Source organism: Lampris incognitus, chromosome 11 (assembly GCF_029633865.1).
Source record: "Lampris incognitus isolate fLamInc1 chromosome 11, fLamInc1.hap2, whole genome shotgun sequence".
Taxonomy (NCBI): Eukaryota; Metazoa; Chordata; class Actinopteri; order Lampriformes; family Lampridae; genus Lampris; species Lampris incognitus.
Genome location: NC_079221.1, coordinates 56,783,133 through 56,806,601, shown reverse-complemented (window position 1 = coordinate 56,806,601; position 23,469 = coordinate 56,783,133). Strand labels below are relative to the sequence as shown.

The 23,469-nt window shown below is 47.2% G+C and overlaps 1 protein-coding gene across 1 annotated transcript in view; it reads right to left on the bottom strand.

Annotated features, from left to right (window-relative positions):
* Nucleotides 1–23,469, bottom strand: part of LOC130120433 (myosin light chain kinase, smooth muscle-like) — a 224,614-nt gene that overhangs the window by 156,844 nt on the left and 44,301 nt on the right. The window contains exons 6-7 of the mRNA XM_056288969.1: nucleotides 13,921–13,966; nucleotides 11,294–11,459 (exon numbers count right to left, since the gene is read on the bottom strand). Of these exons, the coding sequence (XP_056144944.1) occupies nucleotides 11,294–11,459; nucleotides 13,921–13,966 (212 nt within the window). The remainder of the gene's footprint in view (nucleotides 1–11,293; nucleotides 11,460–13,920; nucleotides 13,967–23,469) is intronic.

The following is a 23,469-nucleotide window of genomic DNA, read 5'->3' as shown; positions in this document are numbered from 1 at the left end:
AAGCGTTTGTGCGCAGGCGCGTGGTCTTATTGGGGTCCACCGGAAGAGCTCTCTACTACAAAGTTTCAGCGCCAACTACTGGCCTGGCATGCACACTGCAGCGTTTTCAGTCGTTTTTTGCGGATCCGTGTGGATGCGGACCGTATTCAACACGGTGTCTGTCGTCTTTAGTGTTCTCGTCAGGGCGTAAGAACCGCAGACTAATGGTTACGTGTCCATAGGGGCGTGTTTGGACGCGAGGGGACGCACCGCCTCCCAGCATTGCACGCTTGTGGGCGTGCCACTAGGCGGTGACACGACAGATGATTGACAGGCGCTCTCCTTCCCGGAAAAATCAACACCAATACTGAAATCCAATGAGATGTTTTCCCAACCGCGCAAACACTTCCTGACTGCACCTGATTGGACGAGCGCTTTGACTCGTTGGGCGGTCCTTGGTATCTGCTGCCCGGATTTCAAAACGGATCACCATGGCGGCCACGTCGTATCCGATCTCATTTTACAGCTAAACAGTACATTAAAACATGTTTCTGAAAACATGTTATGCGGTAACAGAATCTTGCTTCATATTTGATCAACACCCCCTGGTTTGATCGGAGTATCGCGAGCTGGACGCCTTGCCGCTGCATGCTCCTGATTTGCATAAAGTAGACTAGACCTCAACTTTATGCAAATGAGGAGCGGACAACGGACGCCCCGTCTCTCGAAACTCCCCGCGGCGCTACCAGAATGCATTGCGGGGCGTCCTACATAGACAATGAATGGGAAGCGTGGAAATCACGGATCCCGTGGATACGTAGCATAAACACGAAGCTGAACTCCACTCAAAATGGAGAGTCGCCGTCGTAGTTTTTATTACTTTATTGATACTTCAAATACATTCAAACAGAGCAAAATAGACACACGAGACACCACAAAAACAATAGATTGAAGATAAAAAAAACAATAAAGACACAAAAAGAGAAAGTAAATTATAAAAAATAAATAACAGAAAAAAATAAGTAAATAAAGGTGAGATCATATTTTATGTAAACAGATTCAGAGATTTGCAAATGTTGATAGTTTTTAAAGCCTTTGTGTTTTTTGAAGTAGAGATTGTCCTTATATATTGTTCAACTTCTTTTTTAAGTGCAAAGAGTTCAGGCTTTCTGTTGGAGAATTTACATTTATGTATATGAAACTTGGCTGAAAATAAAAGCATATTTATAAAAAAGAATGCATCACCATCTTTGTGATTAAAATTATGAAAACCAAAAATAACATTCTTATAGTAAAGGTGAAAATCAGAAAAGACAAAATCAGCGATAAACTTGTGGAAGTCAATCCAGAATTTATAAGTGAACTGACATAACCAGAATAAGTGGACACATGTTTCAGGATGCATTTGGCAAAAAGAGTCGCCGTCGTAGTTGCAGAAACGTAACTCCTTCACAGTGACGTGGAGTGAAAAGTGCCGGATAATAAAAATACAGAAGAGCAAACTAAGTCTTGCGCTGTTTTTTACAAACTCAGAACTGTACTGAATTAGCCTAGCAAAGGCGTGAGCTAGCTTGTACGTACTAGTCAATACGTTTTATAATCTTAACTTATTAAATTTTTCATCAAATAACCCTTAATATATGAGCTTTAACATGTAAATGATGAAATACAACAACTTACGACATTGAATCATCAGTCCTTGAGTGTAGATGCGAATGGATCCGCGTGTTGAACAACAAGCGCGGCTTTCCCGGCATTTTCGTCATCTCTGACTAGCAGGAAGTGATGCGCTGCCTAACAGGAAGTGGCCTGTTTGAACTAACTTTACCTAACATTTTAAACAAACAATGCAATTCAATACGAAGGCATAGTAAATCATTATAAAAACGTTACAAAATACAACTTATGTCTTGTAGACGTACATCGTCTGAACAAGGGAACTTTTTTAAAACGCAAAGGGAAAACTTCCGTTTTTGGCAAGACCGTTGTCGTGTCAACGTGGCCTGAGGCTGTAAGGATAGAGGACGTTGTTTATAGTTATTTTAATGTTGTTTACTATCGCCTACCGGTTTATGAGCCTTCGAATTCATTAATCCCATCGGTCACATGACTTTCCCGTTGCCGCCATGTTGGATCACGACCTAGCTGGGGATACAGCTACCGTTGGTTTATTCTATGCAACGTGTGTTCTCGCCGCTTGTTTTTGCTCGAAAGCGCGTTTATAAGTCCAGAAAAGTTCATCCTTACTTAGTAAAGTTATTGCCTGCTGCCATTTGCTATCCAGGGAACAGTTTTTTTTAAACTTGATGAGTACCCGGCTCTGACAGAAGTAGGAAACATTCTTCAAGTGAGTGCCTACCGTTGTAGGTCATAAGCCTACCGGCTACTACTACTACTACTTCCAGCTGCTCCCGTTAGGGGGCGCCACAGCGGATCATCCGTTTCCATCTCTTCCTGTCCTCTGCATCTTCCTCTGTCACACCAGCCACCCGCATGTCCTCCCTCACCACATCCATAAACCTCCTCTTTGCCCTTCCTCTTCTCCTCTTCCCTGGCAGCTCCTTATTCAGCATCCTTCTCCCAATATACCCAGCATCTCTCCTCCACACATGTCCACACCATCTCAATCTTGTCTCTCTTGCTTTGTCTCCAAACCGTCCAACCTGAGCTGTCCCTCTAATATACTCGTTCCTAATCCTGTCCTTCTTCGTTAAACCCCCCAGTAGGCCATAAGCCTACCGGATCAAAAGGAATTCATCGGTCATGGTCAACTTTTGTGCAACTGTTGGGTGCTCAAACAGAGTTGGAGGGGACAAGAAATCTTTTTTCGGATTACCAAAAGTGACCACACATCAAGGTGAAGGTGCAAAATTAATTTCAGAAGAGAGACGAGCTGTCTGTCTGGCTGGCTTGGATTAGCAGACCAGATTTGACCACAGAGAAACAAACCAACACCAGAGTTTGTTCAGATCACGTCATCTCCGGGAAACCAGCTGCTCTTTTCGACAAGGCGAACATAGACCAGGCCTCCTGCAGATTCATCACCCAGAAGAATCGTTGGAGGTTGTTTCGTGTTCTCCTGAATGACGCAGGGTTAGTACTCACAACCTGGTTTATTAACCAACACGACGAGGACGCAATAAGACAACATACAGGCAGTGGTGGATCTAGAGATTTTTTCCTGGGGTGGCAAAGGGGTGGCAAGACTGTGTCCCAGAGGTGGCAGCTGCCACCCCTTGCCACCCTGTAGATCCGCGCCTGTGAGGGGGAGGGGAGATTCTAAATCGGCGACTTCTGTTTGAGATGAGTTTGGTGCGGGTCTCATTGACCTTCACCATGCATGTACATAAAATATACTTTAAAAACATATTATCTGATTTTTAAATGGGGTGGCAACAGGGGTGGCAAGACTGTGTCCCACAGGTGGCAGCTGCCACCCCTTGCCACCCTGTAGATCCGCCCCTGCATACAGGTAGCTGGCATCCAGCACTATCACCACGCGGGGCCCCCCCACCCGGGCCCCCCCACCCGGTAACCTGTACAACCGAGTATTCCTCAGTACGGCGTCTGCAGTGGCTCAATAAACATCAGCACTAACACAGTGACTGATCTACTGAGGTCAAAAACGGAAGCAACAACAGGAAAACCAAGATGAAGGCAATCAGACCCCTGTCAAGTTACCGAACAATAAGGACGGACACATCCAAACCGCACTGGTGACACAGGATGTAGCTATCTTGTCAAACTGATATGACCTGTGAAAAGATTGATGACTTGGGAAAAAAGTATGAAATGTGGTAGCAAAGTTTGATAAGCTATCCTTTACTGAAGATTCATTGAAGGAAGATGACAGAAAAGTTGCAGTCTACACAGCGCTTCCAGATCTTCTCACCCTGTCTTCTTCGGTATTTAGCCTTGTTGAGCCATATATACAGTGGCGCCCCCAGACATGTTTCATAGCGGGGGGGGCCAAATGGGGCCACTGAAAATCTTGGGGTGGCCCACCAAAACCAAAAGCCATGACTGAATTTGGGGAATTCTATGCTGCTGTTGTAGTGTACTGTATAGGCTAGCTGAAAACTGTCAATATGAGAGTTAAGAAAAATATACATTATTGATTCACATGAACAGCACCTAATGTAAGATATCAGATAGAAGCATATTATGCATAATCAGAAGCATATTCTGCATATGCGACTCGTGGCTGGGGGGGGGGCCAGCGGGGGGGGCCAGGGATAGTATCAGGGTGGCCGTGGCCACCCCTGGCCACCCCTTGGGGGCGCCACTGCATATATACCTTTAACACAGAGTTCTTTATTGACAACATTTCAGCAGTTCATGGTCCTTTTACTGCGACTGAGGCTTAATCTGTCTGTTGAAGATACAGCACACAGATTCGATTTATCTAAGTCTGCCATATCAAGAATATTCCTACGGATGCTAGACATTGCCTTTGTTAGGTTTTCATTTTTGATTAAATGGCCAGAAAGAGAAGAAGTATTGAAAACAACACCACTTACATTTCAACAGCATTTTGGGACCAAAGTGACAGTAGTGATAGACTGCTCAGAAGTTTTTGTGGAGAAACCTTTGAGTTTATTTGCAAGGGCACAAACATTTTCAACATATAAGCATCACAATACCATAATATTGTTGATTGGAATTTCTCCACAACATTCATCTCTAAGGCATGGGGGGTGGAAGAGCCAGTGATAAATTCATCTCTGAAAATTGTGGACTGCTGGATAATCTACTGCCAGGTGATGTCATTCTTGCAGATAGGGGATTTAATATTGAAGAAAGTGTTGCCCTTTATTATGAAGAAGTTACAATCCCAGCATTTACTAGAGGGAAGAAACAACTTGCTGCACATGATGTGGAGAAGAGTACAAGAAAAACTACCTCTGTAAGGATTCATGTTGAGAGAGTGAATGGACTTGTACATAGAAAACACAGAATTCTGCAGTCTACCCTTCCAACAGACTATTTAAATACAAAAGATGTTAATGGTGTACCAACAATTGATAACATTGCTTGGGTTGCTCGTGCCTTATCAAATACTTGCAATAGCATAGTTCTTACAGAATAAATTAGGTTTCAAACTTTTCTTGTGAAGTACTTAGCTACAAGTTCTGGTAGTAGGCAGTTCTTAAAAAATGAAGATGCTTCAGCAACAGTAGTTCTCCACATCTCTTTATCAGGCAGAATTCTTTCAATGAATACATCTTTCTCTGTCCACAAGACAAACTCTCCAAAGACGGCCTCTTTATACAGATGATCTGGCTCTGTGCCTGTTAATAATATGCATGAGATCTTGATAATTGCATACCGCCACTACACTCAACAAGGCAAACGTTTTTCTTTTTTTGGCCAGCTTCAGCGCTTGAGTCAGGTATGCAAAAAGGGCACTTTATTTCTAATGAACCAATCCCACAACAAGAACAATGTGTGATTCCATCTGGGGATACACCCATGAAGGGTAGATCCTTTGAAATCACAAAGCCACAGTCCTTTACTTGAAAATGTTATGTTTTGTAGCCATTATATCTTCATATGCATCAAGTGCCACGTTGTCATGGGTGCATCCCCATCTTGTTGCCTCAGTAGTGAAGCTATATATGTGAGGGTAACAAATTCTCTTGATGAGGCTTTGAGAAGGGCACTTGATATTTGTCCTACAGCAAGATTTTAATGTTGATGAGGAAATACGTCCTGCCTTGAATTGTAGCTAGAGCTTAGATTTTGCCTGTTCCCGAGTTAGCTCGTCAACAAATTTAATTTGCTCATCAGTTACACTCAGGTCAGTCTTTCCACAATGATCAGTTAATTGTTCGTATGTTGTGGCATATGTTTCTTCATCATTTAGTTCAGATAAAACCTTTGGCATCGACCTATTCAATGATGCTGGGATGTAGCTATCTGAATATGGCTCAATCAGTGAAAGAATAACAGGTTTCTGTTTGTTTCCACTGAGACTTGTGTAAAACTGCAATTTCCTCATGTGTCGGAGGAAGCACTGCAGTAGTGGGGGATGGCTGGGTATTTCTTTGCCTCACTTCCCTCTGATCAATGGTAAGGTAGAAGTTTCTCTTCTTAGATTTAGGGGTGGTGAAGTCTGTTTGAGACACCGTTCTGTAGGGTACCCTTTCCGAAGACAGAGGAAGCATCCAGTATGCCTTCTTCTCTGTGCAAGTCTTCGGATCCCTGATCTTACTGTCGCCTCTATGGCAAAGAGGAGAGCTGCAACATGAGTACACGACTCACCAAGGCCTGCCGTACAACTGCAGTGTCCAGCTCATATTTGCCCGTCCTTTTTTGAAGTTATCCAGGGGTGGAGAGCTGTTTCATTCATTCTTTGTGGGTGGCGTACACGGAAAGATTAAGATAAGCAATTATAATTGAATAGCATTTAAAGTAGGCATCTAAAGTATCAAATGAATTGCATGTTCCTTGTTGATAATTAAAGCAAATTATATCAAAATAAACAATGAAAGTGAAGTTTGTTTAAATTTGGACAATAACTTTAACCCCGCTTTATTGGACAGGGTCCGTTTCAAATGAATGCGTCGTACAGAAGAATGAGATATTTTCTCGGGTTATCTTACCCTGCAGTGAACAAGGATGTCCCCATTAGAGGCTTTAAGTAACGATATTTCTTTAACCCATCCACATAAAAGTTGATTGTAGGCCTCTAGACTCTTGAAATTCTTAGGTTCTTCATGGGTGTAGGCACTCTGTAAATAGCGGGTAGGTCACAATATCGGGATGTGTTGTTGTAGAATATTCAGCTCGGCTTGTGGTCCAGTTCTCTTTAGGAACAACATATGGATCCATGCCATCCACTAAGCTGATCTGCTCTCCATATCGGTTTTTTGCTTTTGGCTCAAGTGAATCGAAATAGTTCTTTAGACATGCCATTATAGGCCCAAATGATTTAATCCCAAATAGCAAGCAAAGAGCAAAACTTATTTTAGTAAGTCAGAAGCCAGCAAGGTACTTATCAAGGTTTTTAAAAAAACAACAACAACTGTTGCCTAGATAACAAATGGCAGCAGACAACGAAGTAAGAATGAACTTTTCTTAACTTTTAAACGCATTTTCGAGCAAAAGCAAAGCGGCGAGAACACACGTTGCGTAGAATGAACAAACGGTAGCTACGCATATCCACAGCTAGGTTGTGATCCGACATGGCGGCAACAATAAAGACAGGTGACCGATGGGAATAATGAATAAGCCATGGTAGAGCAGGCAAGTAACTTTTGGCATGCACCTTCAGTGTTGTCCACTGATTCCAAACAAAGGGATGACGTGTTAAATGAATCAATGCTCAAACAGACTTGAAAATATAGATGCCTGAAAGTACCACAAAAAAGCACAAATCAAAGGAGAAAAACGTCATATGTGGTAAAGTGAACAGTGTTGTGATGAGATGGTTCAAACAATATGCACATGCTGGGTTCTGCCAAACATGTGCCATCCCTGAGGCCTTACTTCCTGCCTTCCTATATGGGTATTGTGCAACACCTGGCGTGACCAGAGGGGGGCCATCTTCAAATTAATTTTCCATCCATTATCCAAACCACTTATCCTGCTCTCAGGGTGGTGGGGATGCTGGAGCCTATCCCAGGAGTCATTGGGCGGCAGGCGGGGCGACACCCTGGACAGACCGCCAGGCCATCACACAGGGCCCACACACACTCACACACACATTCATACCTAGGGGCAATTTAGTACATCCAGTTTACCTGACCTACATGTCTTTGGACTGTGGGAGGAAACCGGAGCCCCCGGAAGAAACCCACGCAGACAACATGCCAACTCCACACACAGGATGACCCAGGACAACCCTCAAGGTTGGACCACCCTGGGGCTCGAACCCAGGACCTTCTTGCTGTGAGGTGACCGCGCTGACCACTGCGCTGCCCCACATTGACTTTCTTCATAATGAATCGTAGGGCATAGGTGCTTCATAAATTCAAAGGCTTTGAGAGCAAAAAAACCAAAAAAACAATTCATGGTAACTTTGGTAGAAACTAAATTGGCACCAATGCTTCCTGTCTTCCACTGTGTGCATGTAAAGACTGAGACTGGAACTGTGATGCTGAGCTGTCATTTCCCAATTTCCCCTTGGGGACGGATAAAGTATTTCTGATTCTGATTCGGAAAATTTACACTCCTGCAGAATCTACGAATCAAATCAACATTGGTAGCTAGAGGAGCAAACTGCCAGCTAGAAACGACCAAACGAAACACCACCACTGGGGTAGAAAGGGGTAGGGCCAGAAAAGTTCTTTCCCTCGTCCTACGCCCTTTTCCAACATTGTCCAGTTATTACTTGTGTCGTTACAGAGAGTTTGCAAAATATGTTCACTGTTATTTTCATTTGTTCTTTTATTCCTGCATATATATTTTATTTTGTTATTTTAACATTTTCGAAATAAAATCAGTGTCAACTTCCTCATACAATACCACACCTCCTCTCTCGGCACCCTGTCGTATGCTTTCTCTAAATCTACAAAGACACAATGTGACTCCTTCTGGCCTCCTCTATACTTCTCCATCAACATTCTCAAAGCAAACATCACATCTGTGGTGCTCTTTCCTGGCATGAACCCATACTGCTGCTGCTGCTGATCATCACCTCTCCTCTTAACCCAGCTTCTATTACTCTTTCCCATATCTTCATGCTGTGGCTGATCAACTTTATACCTCTGTAGTTGTTACAGTTCTGCACATCACCCTTGTTCTTGACAATCGGTACCAGTGTGCTTCTTCTCCACTCCTCAGGCATCCTCTCACTTTCCAGGATTGTGTTAAATAATCTAGTTAAAAACCCCACTGCCATCTCTCCTAAACACCTCCATGCCTCCACAGGTATGTCATCAGGACCAGATGCCTTTCCACTCTTCATCCTCTTCATAGCTGCCCTCACTTCCTCCTTGCTAATCCACTGAACTTCCTGATTCAGTATCCCCACATCATCCAACCTTCTCTCTCTCTCATTTTCTTCATTCATCAGCCCCTCAAAGTACTCCTTCCACCTTCTCAGCACACTCTCCTCGCTTGTCAGCACATTTCCATCTCTGTCCTTGATCACCCTAACCTGCTGCACATCCTTCCCAGCTCGGTCCCTCTGTCTAGCCAATCGGTTTTCGAGCTGTCTGAGCAGTTTAATTTATCTCGAAGTCACTTTTTAGATATTTGCAGATTCGTGATTTTACTCGATCTAAATTGATTAATTTCCCAGTTCTGCCTCCAAAGACCTAATGTGACTACATTCTTGAAATTGCCCCCGCTAAAAAAGGGTATATCAGTGAATTTTATTATGCAATTAGTGCTTTGGCCAAATACCAACCCCTAAAAAAAAAATCGATGGGAGAGTGATATGGAAATGTCCATTCCAGAGGAAGCTCGGGATCTAGTAATTAAGAAGATAAACTCCTCCTCTGTGTGCATAAGACATGGCGTAAAGCCAGTTCAAAGTAGTGCACCGCCTTTATTGCTGCAAAGAGAAATTGGCTAAAATTAAACCAGATTTAGACCCAAAATGCAACAGGTACAAACAAGCCACTGCCAGTCTCTTACATATGTTGTGGTCCCGCCTGAACCTAACGTAGTTCTGGCATTCCATTTTTGAGGCCTTGGTCGCTCTTTTACGTTTCCCACTTGAACCTTCTCCTCTGCCATCTTTGGGGTCATTCCAGCTGGTGCACATTTAAATTCTACTCAGGCAAATCTGTCGGCCTACACCACTCTATTAGCTAGGAGACTGATACTGTTCAAATGGAAGAGGGCTCCTCCTACTTTTGCACGTCGGAAGGCAGAGGTTATGCAGTCATTGAAATGAGAAAAGATCGGATATACCATGAGAGAATCTATATCCCAGTTCCACTCGACATGGAAGCCGTTTCTAGACTTTATGGAGGAGTTACATGCTCGGTTGGGGGCTGGGGTTGATGGGCTTGCAATCCAGTTCTCAACCCCTTCCCTTCTATTCTCCTTTTCTCCTTTTGCTTATTTATTTACTTTTTTGTAGTTCATTTAATTTATGATTGTTACTTTTTTACTTTGTTTTTGTTGTGGTTTAATTTAATCCATGTTATTTCAGGGTTAGGGTTAGGGTTAGGGTTAGGGTTAGTATGGGTCTGTGGGGAGGGCGGTGTTGTAGTTGTGGTTCCACTGTGTGATTGGAGCTGATGGAGAAGGTGCGGAGAGCGGAGGCAACTCACAGCCAGAGCGGAGCAGTATGGGGAGTCCTTCTAAGTCATTAATGAGATGAGTGGGCGCAAAAGGTCAGAGGAGGGACAGGTGGCAGGCAGCAGCCCAGACGAGTTATTGTAAGCAGTTCTTGATCATTATTGGATTGCCTTTGCAGGTGGAGAACCCGAACTCCACTTGCGGGTTAAAACTGTCGAGAACACGCCGGTGTGCAAGTTCCCTGTGTTGTATGCCAAGCCTGCCGGCAACGAGGGGTTAAACAAAACAAAGACAGTTTAATCAGCAAACTCTGACTGACAGCTGACCTGCTCCACCTCATACTGACCGTCCACCAATCAGAACCAGCCCTGATAAAGGGGGCGGGGCTATCCAGTTTGTTCTGCTGCTATTAACCTCCACGTCACCTCCAGCCTCCCTTTTATTATTTAACCATTTCCCACTGTTGCATTCCTCTGTATTGGTAAATTTTGATTCCGTCTTTAAACCCTGTTTTTACTCGATTCTCTGTCAATGCCTCATGTAAACCAGTCTGAACTGCCTCTGTGTAGGAAATGTGCAACACAAATAAAGTTGAAATCACTTCCAGCTGTTTGAATCTGCCTCCCGGTCACGCGTGGAGGATTTGCGCTCTGTGTTTGATAGTTTTGGTCTACATCTAGTCTGCACATGCAAGCCGACCCATTTGTCACCAGAACTCAGTATCTTTCCAATGACATGAAAACTTTGGTCCAAATATGTGCGCTGCTGTCTTAACGGAGATGATAATCTGATGTCTGCAGACACCCGTTTCCCACTGCTGTACAAGACATTTATTACTGGGGTAATTTTGTAGGTCAAAGGTCAGAGGTTGGCTACAGAGCTGTGAGATGTTTTCCATCTCAGAGGTTTCTAATTCCAACCACGTCTTGTGGTGGAAGGACAGATTCCCTGCTCGCTGGTGCAAAACTAAGAGAAAACAGACAGGTAGGAATCCCCGATAATCCACCAGAGGACGGTTTGTATCAGGATCCCAGAGGACAGTCCTGCTCTACACAGTCTAGCAGCAAATTAACAAATGGTTCAGTCAAGTCGAGCGTGACTTCCTGTCTCCTCTCACCTTCAGCCATGTGACCCGGGGCTGGGGCCGACCGGTGGTCTTGGCAGAGAACTTTCCAGTCGCTCCCACCGTGACGAAGATTCTGGATGGCTTGGTGATGAATTTCGGGGGGCTCTCACCCCAAATACTGGGCCTGTTCTCCACTGTTGGGGCCACAGAATGCCCCCTGGAGCCAATCAAGACACATGTCTGTTAGTTTGACTGAAAATCTCCTTTTCACATCCGCAAAATGAGCGTGTCATTACAACCCGAGAGAATTCAGAGAGGGAATTCAGAGAGAGAATTCAGAGAGAACGGGGGAGACGAACAGCAGAAGGAAGGGGGTGGATAGGTTGGTGTTAATGAAAGAAAGAATACCTGAGAGTACCTTGTACTTTGTTGGTCTACCATGATATCTATAACCAAGACACCGGTGTTGCCAAAGTCTCCATGTATACAAAACTTGTGTTTGAGAGGTTTTCACTAAAGGGACGGACATACAGACAAATAAAAACCAGCTAGCTAGACCACGTCGGTCTTCAGCTAGGCGTCTAATCAGGGCAGAAAAACTTTCAACAGAATCCGAATGACGACTTCAAGACGTCCGGCTGGCGTGGCGGTCTATTCCGTTGCCTACCAACACGGGGATCAGCAGTTCCAGTCCCCGTCTTACCTCCGGCTTGGTCGGGCGTCCCTACTGACACAATTGGCCGTGTGTGGGGGTGGGAAGCCGGAGGTGGGTATGTGTCCTGGTCGCTGCACTAGCGCCTCCTCTAGTCGGTCGGGGCGCCTGTTCAGGGGGGAGGTGAACTGGGGGGAATAGCGTGATCCTCCCACGTGCTACGTCCCCCTGGTGAAACTTCTCATTGTCAGGTGAAAAGAAGCGGCTGGTGACTCCACATGTATGGGAGGAGGCATGTGGTAGTCTGCAGCCCTCCCCGGGTCACCAGAGGGGGTGGGGCAGAGACCGGGATGGCTCGGAAGAGTGGGGTACAATTGGGGCAAAAAAGGGGCAAAAAAAACACGACTTCATTATTTGACTAAAATAATTTATAGTCCTCATATGAAAAGATGTTTGACCTCTGACCTCTAGATGCTGTATGAAGACATCCTATAGCAGTAAAACACTTTTGGAATGAAAGGATGATGACAGACTGATTTAGAGGAGTACATTAGAAATATAAGAGTGAGGTCTCTCTCTCTCTCTCTCTCTCTCTCTCTCTCTATATATATATATATATATATATATATATATATATATATATTATTCTTATTGACCTTTATGTGAAAATGCTTTGCAATACAAATGTATATTTGTCATGCTAATAAAAGCACATTTGAATTTGAGAGACAGAGAGACAGAGAGAGAAGAAGTAAGAGACAGAGACAGAGAGAGAAGAAGTAAGAGAGGGAGAGACAGACAGACAGAGAGAGACAGACAGACAGTGAGAGAGAGACAGAGCGAGAGGGAGTAAGAGAGAGGGAGAGACAGACAGAGACAGGGAGACAGAGACAGGGAGACAGAGAGACAGACAGAGACAGGGAGAGAGAGAGAGAGAGTAAGAGAGAGGGAGAGACAGGGAGACAGACAGAGCGAGAGAGACAGAGACAGGGAGACAGAGAGACAGACAGAGACAGAGAGACAGACAGAGACAGGGAGAGAGAGAGTAAGAGAGAGGGAGAGACAGACAGACAGACAGAGCGAGAGAGACAGAGACAGGGAGACAGAGAGACAGACAGAGACAGAGAGACAGAGAGAGAGAGAGAGACAGACAGAGACAGGGAGAGAGAGAGACAGACAGAGACAGGGAGAGAGAGAGACAGACAGAGACAGAGAGACAGACAGAGACAGGGAGAGAGAGAGACAGAGAGAGAGAGAGAGTAAGAGAGAGGGAGAGACAGGGAGACAGACAGAGTGAGAGAGACAGAGACAGGGAGACAGAGAGACAGACAGAGACAGAGAGACAGACAGAGACAGGGAGACAGACAGAGACAGGGAGAGAGAGAGTAAGAGAGAGGGAGAGACAGACAGACAGACAGAGACAGGGAGACAGAGAGACAGACAGAGACAGAGAGACAGAGAGAGAGAGAGAGAGAGCGAGAGAGAGAGAGAGAGAGAGAGAGAGAGAGAGAGAGAGAGAGAGAGAGAGAGAGAGAGAGAGAGAGAGAGACAGACAGAGACAAGGAGAGAGAGAGACAGACAGAGACAGGGAGACAGACAGAGACAGGGAGACAGAGAGACAGACAGAGAGACAGACAGAGACAGAGAGACAGAGAGAGAGAGAGACAGAGAGAGAGAGACAGACAGAGACAGAGAGACAGACAGACAGACAGAGACAGACAGAGACAGGGAGACAGAGAGAAAGAGAGACAGACAGAGACAGGGAGAGAGAGAGACAGACAGAGACAGAGAGACAGACAGAGACAGGGAGACAGACAGAGACAGGGAGACAGAGAGACAGACAGAGACAGAGAGAGAGAGAGAGAGACAGGGAGAGAGAGAGACAGAGACAGAGTCATAGACAGAGACCGAGAGAGGTACAGGAGCTGAAAGAAGAGAGGGGGGAAGAGAGACAGGCAAGGACAGACAGGAGATGAAGACAGGGGGACAACAGATGTCAGCTTGAGCTAAAGAAAGGTGAACTTACCCTGTTTTCACGGAGGAAGGAGGGCTGCACATCTTCCCAGAATTCCCTGCAACAAGGTGGAAAAACAGAGTCTGCCTGGGATTAGAAAGACCTGGCCCGAAGCCACATACCGCTCAGCGAGCGGAGACCTGGACCAAGTGAGATCTGGACCAAGTGAGCCCCGACTTCTGCGGCTTTTCCACATCGCTAGGCGTATTTCATTTTTAATGTTGGTGGGTTCTTTGTCGAGCGTGTGAAGTTTTCCTTCCACGTCTCAGCCAGAGGGAGCAGGAGGCGTGTGTGTCGGGGAGGTGAAGGAGCGCAGCAGGACTGCCTGAGTCTGGTAGTGGTTAACAGACAGCAGCTTCCTACAGGACACATTTATGATGCCGTAAAGCCGAGCGACTACAGTACTTACTGCGAAACACTCCCGCCACCACGGACCGACCCCTGAAACGACACCTCTCCTTACTTCCACTTCCTGTCTTGTGCGACGCTGGAAAGACCACTGACAATAACTGCTGAAGTAAAAGTACTGCCATGTAACGGACCGTGTACTTGAGTACAAGTCAAAGTACTGATGAAGAAAACGACTCGAGGCAGAGGGAGAGAGAGAGTTTCTCGGTGAGGAACGAGAAACTACCCCGAGAGTTTCTGTTCTTGTTTTCATATCTGCACACTGCAAATATGAACTATTCTTCATCTGATGAAGCCTGTAGAGACAAGCTGGACAGACACATCACGTTTATATGGACACCGGAAACCTCCACAAACACCCGGGAGCACTTATTCACTACTTCTGTATTTACACTGGTGATAAAAAGTCTAAATACAGAATTATTATGATTATTATTATTTGTATTTTGTAAGGTGGCACAGTGGTGCAGTGGCTAGCACGGTCGCCTCACAGCAAGAAGGTCCTGGGTTCGAGCCCCGGGGTAGTCCAACCTTGGGGGTCGTCCCAGGTCGTCCTCTGTGTGGAGTTTGCACGTTCTCCCTGGGTCTGCGTGGGTTTCATCCGGGTGCTCCGGTTTCCTCCCACAGTCCAAAGACATGTAGGTCAGGTGACTCAAAGACATGTAGGTCAGGTGAATCAAAGACATGTAGGTCAGGTGACTCAAAGACATGTAGGTCAGGTGACTCAAAGACATGTAGGTCAGGTGAATCAAAGACATGTAAGTCAGGTCACTCAAAGACATGTAGGTCAGGTGACTCAAAGACATGTAGGTCAGGTGAATCAAAGACATGTAGGTCAGGTGAATCAAAGACATGTAAGCCAGGTGAATCAAACACATGTAGGTCAGGTGACTCAAAGACATGTAGGTCAGGTGAATCAAAGACATGTAGGTCAGGTGACTCAAAGACATGTAAGTCAGGTGACTCAAAGACATGTAGGTCAGCTGAATCAAAGACATGTAGGTCAGGTGAATCAAAGACATGTAAGCCAGGTGACTCAAAGACATGTAGGTCAGGTGAATCAAAGACATGTAGGTCAGGTGACTCAAAGACATGTAGGTCAGGTGAATCAAAGACATGTAGGTCAGGTGACTCAAAGACATGTAAGCCAGGTGACTCAAAGACATGTAGGTCAGGTGATTCAAAGACATGTAGGTCAGGTGGGTCAAAGACATTTAGGTCAGGTGAATCAAAGACATGTAGGTCAGGTGACTCAAAAACATGTAGGTCAGGTGACTCAAAGACATGTAGGTCAGGTGAATCAAAGACATGTAGGTCAGGTGGGTCAAAGACATGTAGGTCAGGTGGGTCAAAGACATGTAGGTGAGGTGGGTCAAAGACATGTAAGTCAGTTGAATCAAAGGCATGTAGGTCAGGTGACTCTAAGACATGTAGGTCAGGTGACTCAAAGACATGTAGGCCAGGTGAATCAAAGACATGTAGGTCATGTGAATCAAAGACATGTAGGTCATGTGAACCAAAGACATGTAGGTCAGGTGAATCAAAGACATGTAGGTCAGGTGAACCAAAGACATGTAGGTCAGGTGACTCAAAAACATGTAGGTCAGTTGAATCAAAGACATGTAGGTCAGGTGGACCAAAGACATGTAGGTCAGGTGACTCAAAGACGTGTAGGTCAGGTGAATCAAAAACATGTAGGTCAGGTGAATCAAAAACATGTAGGTCAGGTGAACCAAAGACATGTAGGTCAGGTGAATCAAAAACATGTAGGTCAGGTGAACCAAAGACATGTAGGTCAGGTGACTCAAAAACATGTAGGTCAGTTGAATCAAAGACATGTAGGTCAGGTGAATCAAAGACGTGTAGGTCAGGTGACTCTAAGACATGTAGGTCAGGTGAATCAAAGACGTGTAGGTCAGGTGACTCTAAGACATGTAGGTCAGGTGAATCGGCCATAGTAAAATGTCGCTATATGTGAATGTGCCCTGTGATGGTCTGGCGGCCTGTCCAGGGTGTGGTTCATGTGAAAGTCTTTGGCTGGAAGGCTCCGTTACAGAACATTTCACCTGTACAAGTCAGTCCTTGTGTATACATGTGAAGACTGTTGTGTTGTAGTGTTGTTATTCTATGTCAGGGGTGGCCAATCTTATCCAGAAAGTGCTGGTGTGGGTGCAGGTTTTCGTTCCAACCGAGCAGTTACACACCTGATCCCACGAATCAACCAGTAGAGTCTTTGCTGAGGAACTTGATTAGGAGACACAGGTGTGTAACTGCTTGGTTGGAACGAAAACCTGCACCCACACCAGCACTTTCTGGATCAGACTGCCCAGCCCTGTTCTATGTTAAGTACAGTGAAAGAGCCAAGAAACCAGAGTCACATTCCATGTAGTGAAAACCTGCATGGCCAATAAACATGATTCCGATATAGTATATGAGATAGGAGATTAATACAATAACGATAATCAATGATATGTCTTGATGCATGCTGACTAATCCAGGTAAGAAAGTCAAAGCAAGAAAGTTGAACAAGTTCATCTGGACACAACGTTTATTGAGAGACATGTTTCAAGTGACCTCTTCAGTCTCACCTGACCCCAGGTGTCCCCACCCTTCTAAACAATACAGTGACTGCAGGTACCCCCACCCTTATAAACAATACAGTGACTGCAGGTGTCCCCACCCTTATAAACAATACAGTGTCTGCAGGTACCCCACCCTTATAAACAATACAGAGACTGCAGGTACCCCACCCTTCTAAACAATACAGTGACTGCAGGTACCCCCACCCTTCTAAACAATACAGTGACTGCAGGTGTCCCCACCCTTCTAAACAATACAGTGACTGCAGGTACCCCCACCCTTATAAACAATACAGTGACTGCAGGTGTCCCCACCCTTATAAACAATACAGTTCAACTCGACTCGACTCTACTCTATTGGACTCTCCTCACTACTTTCGGGGATTTCATTTTCCACAGCAGATAGTACCCCCTGACAAGGAAGCCCCGCAGGTCATTTGTGGGCGTGTTGACCAGTTTTTTTTAAAAGATTTTATTTATATTTAAATAAATATATCCATCCAGCCATTATCCAAACCGCTTATCCTACACAGGGTCGCAGGATAAATGAATATACACATATTTATATTTTATTGTATTTGTTCATTTATTTCATGTTATTTAGGTATTTATAGTGGTGTTTTCATGTCATTTTTTAGTATGGGCTCAGCTCACTTGGAACCTCAATGGAGGTGGTACCAAAAAAAGTATCTGGTACCAGGTACGATCCCTAACTTTTGCCCAATGGAAATCCAAAGCGAGTAGAGTAGAGTAGAGTAGAGTAGAGTAGAGTAGAGTAGAGTAGAGTTGAGCCGGTGCCATGCAGTGGAAAAGGCGCGTTAGATGGGTGGTGAACCGTTTCTCTCAGTAAACGTGGAGTCCAGATGAAGTGATCCAACTTTCTTTCGTTGAATAGATGATACAGAAAGAAAAGATGAAAACTATTCATATAAATACAAACACTGAATATACCAGCAATCAGGTATACAAGTAGGAAAGGCTATAAAACGTAATGAAGGGTGCATATACAGTCAATAATAAGAGTTGTGAGGATGGTTAGCTTGCACCTGTGTGTGTGTGTGTGTGTGTTATTTATGAAGTCTTTTGGCCTGAGGACAGGAGCGGTTCCTCAGTCTGCTGGGGCGTGTTTTGAGATTCCGGTATCTCCCCCTGGAGGGCAGCAGGGAGAACAGGCTGTTGTGCGGCTGTGCTGGGTCCTGAGTGACCTGCAGGGACTTCCTGCAGCAACGCTGGGCGTACAGCTCCTGCAGACTGGGCAGCTCACATCCACCGATGTGCTGGGCCATGCACACCACCCTCGCCAGCACCCCGCGGTGCTTGCTGGTACACCAGGTGGTGAACCAGCCTGTTGGCAGGCTCTCTGTGGTGCCCCGGTAGAAGTCCCTGAGGATTTCGGGCCTCAAGCCAGATTTCTTTAGGCGCCTGAGGCCGTACAGATCACGTTTGGCCTTTTTAACCACAGTGGTGGTGTGGCTAGCCCATGTCAGGTCATTTGAAGTTGTTCACCCTCTCCTCCACTGTGCTGTTGATGGTGACTGGGGGAACCCCCCCCCTCCTGTAATCCTCCTTGGTCTCGGAGACATTCAGTGAGAGGTGGCTGTCCTGGCACCACTGTTCCAGGGCAGTCACCTCCGCCCTGTCGGCTGTTTCGTCACCACAGGAGATCAACCCCACAACTGCTGTGTCGTCCACAAGCTTCACAATGCTGTCACTGTATGGGGCCTTTGTTGCCATGCAGTCATGGGTGTAGAGGGAATACGGGGGGGGGGGGGCTGAGGACACAGCCCTGTGACACTGAGAGTCAATGTAGAAAAGGTGCGGTTGTCCACTCTCACCACCTGGAGGCGGTTCGTCAGAAAGTCCAGGATCCAGTCAAACGGTGCTGTGTTTAGGCCCAGATCCCTGAGCTTACTGATGAGCTTGGAGGACACTATGGTGTCGAACGCTGAGTTTTAGTCCACAAACAGCATCGTCACATAGGCGTCCCCCCCTTCCAGGTGGCAGTGTGGGACGTGGGCAATGGTGTCCTCTGTTGCTCTGTTTGGACGGTACACAAGTTGCCAGGGGTCGAGGTTGGAGGGGAGCATGGGGCAGATGAGGGATTTAACCAGCCTCTCAAAACGCTTGCTGGCTATGGGTGTGAAGGCAGTAGGACGCCAGGCATTGGAACCAGGCCCTTTCTGCTGTTTGGGGATGGAGATGATGGTGGCGGATTTGAAGCGGGTGTAGACAGTCTGCATCCAAGGATGGCGCCTTGTGCGGGTTGATCCGCATGAACAACCAGCGAACATCAGCCTCAGTGGTGGAGAGGGGGAAGTCCTGCTCAGCAGCAGTGGTGGAGAAGGGGAAGTCCTGGTCAGCAGCAGTGGTGGAGAAGGGGAAGTCCTGGTCAGCAGCAGTGGTGGAGAAGGGGAAGTCCTGGTCAGCAGCAGTGGTGGAGAAGGGGAAGTCCTGGTCAGCAGCAGTGGTGGAGAAGGGGAAGTCCTGGTCAGCAGCAGTGGTGGAGAGGGGGAAGTCCTGGTCAACAGCAGTGATGGAGAAGGGGAAGTCCTGGTCAGCAGCAGTGGTGGAGAAGGGGAAGTCCTGGTCAGCAGCAGTGGTGGAGAGGGGGAAGTCCTGGTCAACAGCAGTGATGGAGAAGGGGAAGTCCTGGTCAGCAGCAGTGGTGGAGAAGGGGAAGTCCTGGTCAGCAGCAGTGATGGAGAAGGGGAAGTCATGGTCAGCACCAATGGTGGAGAAGGGGAAGTCCTGGTCAGCAGCAGTGATGGAGAAGGGGAAGTCCTGGTCAGCAGCAGTGGTGGAGAAGGGGAAGTCCTGGTTAGCAGCAGTGGTGGAGAAGGGGAAGTCCTGGTCAGCAGCAGTGGTGGAGAGGGGGAAGTCCTGGTCAACAGCAGTGATGGAGAAGGGGAAGTCCTGGTCAGCAGCAGTGGTGGAGAAGGGGAAGTCCTGGTCAGCAGCAGTGGTGGAGAAGGGGAAGTCCTGGTCAGCAGCAGTGGTGGAGAAGGGCCGTGGGGATGGGGGGGCAGCTCAGGTCTTCAGTGGAGGCAAAGGGAGGGGCAGTGCAGGGAGGCAGTGGTGGTTGAGGGGGCCCCTGATCATCAGTAGGGGCAGGACATGGCGGGGGGTCTAACAGAGGGATCAAACCTTGTGTAAAAGGAGTTGAGTTTATCTGGGGGGGGGGGCGGTGCTTGAGATTTGTTGTTTTGGTTTTTGTCCTTGACGTCTGTAATATTTTGGGGTCCTTGCCATAAGTGCCTCGGGCTGTTGGAGGGGACTTTGGACTCCATCTGTTGTGTGTCATCCCACTGTGCCTTGTTAACTGCTGTTCTGAGTACGTCGTGTGTTTGTGTCCCTCCAGTGAGCCGGAGGTGAAGGCTGCGGGGTGTGTGGACAGTTGCATGGACAACCCTGCTAGTCCCAGGCTCTGGCTTAGGCATGGTTTTGGTTGTTTTTGTGGGACCACATCCTCCGTGCATTTCTTGACGAAGCTGGTGTCCATGTCTGTGTAGTCGTTGATATTTCCTGCGGTCCTGAACGTCTCCCAGTCCACGTGATCAAAACAATCCCGTAGGATGGTATCCGATTGGTCTGACCAGCGGTGTACCGTCCTATAGTCTGGGGCTTCCTGTTTCAGCCTCTGCCTGAAGGGGGGGTGGAGGAGTGGTCTGACCAGCGGTGTACCGTCCTATAGTCTGGGGCTTCCTGTTTCAGCCTCTGCCTGAAGGGGGGGGGGTGGAGGAGTGGTCTGACCAGCGGTGTACCGTCCTATAGTCTGGGGCTTCCTGTTTCAGCCTCTGCCTGAAGGGGGGGGGTGGAGGAGTGGTCTGACCAGTAGTGTACCGTCCTATAGTCTGGGGCAGTGTTTCTCAACCCAGTCCTCAAGGACCCCCTGTCCTGCAGATTTTCATTGTAACCCTGCGTAGGTAGCCCTGCTTGTACTTACTCGACCAATCATCTCATAGCACTTAATTATGCAAGGTGTGCAACATCTGACAAAATTCATTGCTGATTGGTTGAATAACTACAAACAGGTAACCTATTCAGGGTTGCAAAGAAAATATGCAGGATAGGGGTTCCTTGAGGACTGGGTTGAGAAACACTGGTCTGGGGCTTCCTGTTTCAGCCTCTGCCTGAAGGGGGGGTGGGGGGTGGAGGAGTGGTCTGACCAGCGGTGTACCGTCCTGTAGTCTGGGGCTTCCTGTTTCAGCCTCTGCCTGAAGGGGGGGGGGGTGGAGGAGTGGTCTGACCAGCGGTGTACCGTCCTATAGTCTGGGGCTTCCTGTTTCAGCCTCTGCCTGAAGAGGGCGTGGGGGGGTGGAGGAGTGGTCTGACCAGCGGTGTACCGTCCTATAGTCCGGGGCTTCCTGCTTCAGCCTCTGCCTGAAGGGGAGGAGGAGGAGGAGGATGGAGGAGTGGTCTGAGTGGCCAAATGGTGGGCAGGGCAGGGCCTTGTAGCCATGCTGACAGGGAGTGTAGCCGTGTTCCAGCACGTCCACATGTGTTAAACTGGACGTGCTGGTGCAGCTTGGGTGAAGTTCTCCTGGGACCGGCCCGGCTAAAGTCCCCGGCAACAACAGGTGCTGTCTCAGGATGCGCAGCCTCCTGCAGGTTAATCGCTCTGTGTGAGTCTTTGAGCGCTCTGTCCGTGTGCGCTTGTGGGGTCACGCGGACGCCGGCGATCACGACTGACATAAAGTCCCGGGGTGACCGAAAGGGCCGACGGCGCCGCAGGAGCTGCTCCAGGCTGGGGAGCAGAACGTTCTGATGGTCCCGGTGTTTCTCTGGTTACACCAGGCCTGCTTAACCATAAGACATATGAGACGTACCCCTCCTCCTCCTTTTTTCCCAGAGAGCCCCTTGTCTCTATCTGCATGATGAACAGAGAAACCCGGGGGTTCGATGGCGTGGTCTGGTACCTCAGCTGACAGCTAGGTCTCTGTGAGACAGATCACGTTGTAGTTTCTGGTGTCCAACTGGAAAGAGGTTTGCGCCCATAGTTCACACAGCTTGTTGTCCAGAGACTGCACCTTGGCCAGTAACATACTGGGGAGTGGGACACGGCGAGTGCACTGCCTCAGCTGGACCAGGACCCCGACTCACCTACCTGACCTGTCTTCCTCTTCTGGGTCTTCCTCAGTTCAGGAAATGGTGCGAGAGGCTGCGCAGTGTGAAGTACTCAACTGTCGTGAGTGTTCCATCTTCATGATGTTCAGTAGCGTTTATATCCATATTCATGGACACCTCCATCACTGTCCTCCACATCTACACCCTTTATATCCATATACATAGACACCTCCATCACTGTCCTCCACATCTACACCCTTTATATCCATATACATGGGCACCTCCATCACTGTCCTCCACATCTACACCCTTTATAGCCATATACATGGACACCTCCATCACTGTCCTCCACATCTACACCCTTTATATCCATATACATGGACATCTCCATCACTGTCCTCCACATCTAAACCCTTTATATCAATATTCATGGACGACTCCATCACTGTCCTCCACATCTACACCCCTTTATATCCATATACATGGACACCTCCATCACTGTCCTTAACATGTACACCCCTTTATATCCATATACATGGACACCTCCATCACTGTCCTCCACATCTTCACCCTTTATATCCATATTCATGGGCACCTCCATCACTGTCCTCCACATCTACACCCTTTATATCCATAGAAATGATTTACCTCATCTGGCAGGGAGGCATCATGGACAGCGGGACCACTATTGGAGCTTTTGTAGTCTGTGATAGACTGAATGCCTTGCCACATTCGCCGGGGATCAGAGTTATTGTGAAAGTCGTCCTCTATTCGTAGGGAATATTTATGTTTGGCTGTTCTGATGCCCTTTTTGAGGTTGGATCTGGCTGCGCTGTCGGCCTCACTGTTACCTGACGTGAACGCTGCATCCCAGACTTTCAGCAGCTGCCGGACCTCACTGGTCATCCAGGGTTTCTGGTTTGGAAAGGTGCGGACTGATTTTGTTGTTGTGACACTCTCAGTGCAAAAGTTAATGTAGGCTAGTATGACAGATGTCTGTTCATTAATGTCTGTATGGGAGCCATGGGTAGCTGAATGTGCAAAAATACTCCAGTCTGTGTTGTCAAAACAGTCCTGGAGTTCAGAGACTGCTCCTTCTGGCCGGACAGTGGTTGTCTTTACTGCTGGCTTGACCCGTTTTATTAGGGGTTTATAGGCTGGGACCAGGAACAGGCAGAGGTGGTCAGATTGCCCCAGATGAGGGCAGGGAGTAGCTTTGTATGAGTCCTTGATGTTTGTATAGAGATGGTCCAGGGTGTTTTGTCCCCTAGTGGGGCAGGAGACATGCTGATGGAATTTGGGCAGTACAGCCCTGAGGTTAGCCTGATTAAAGTCACCACCTATGATAAAGGCATTGTCCGGGTGTTTGGTCTGTTCTCTGCTGATGGCACATTGTAGCTGTGTAAGTGCTACCTTAGCATTAGCATGTGGGGGGATGCATACAGCGGTGATGGTAATGGCCGTTAGCTCCCTGGGCAGGTAGAAAGGCCTGCACTGAATCATAAGGAGC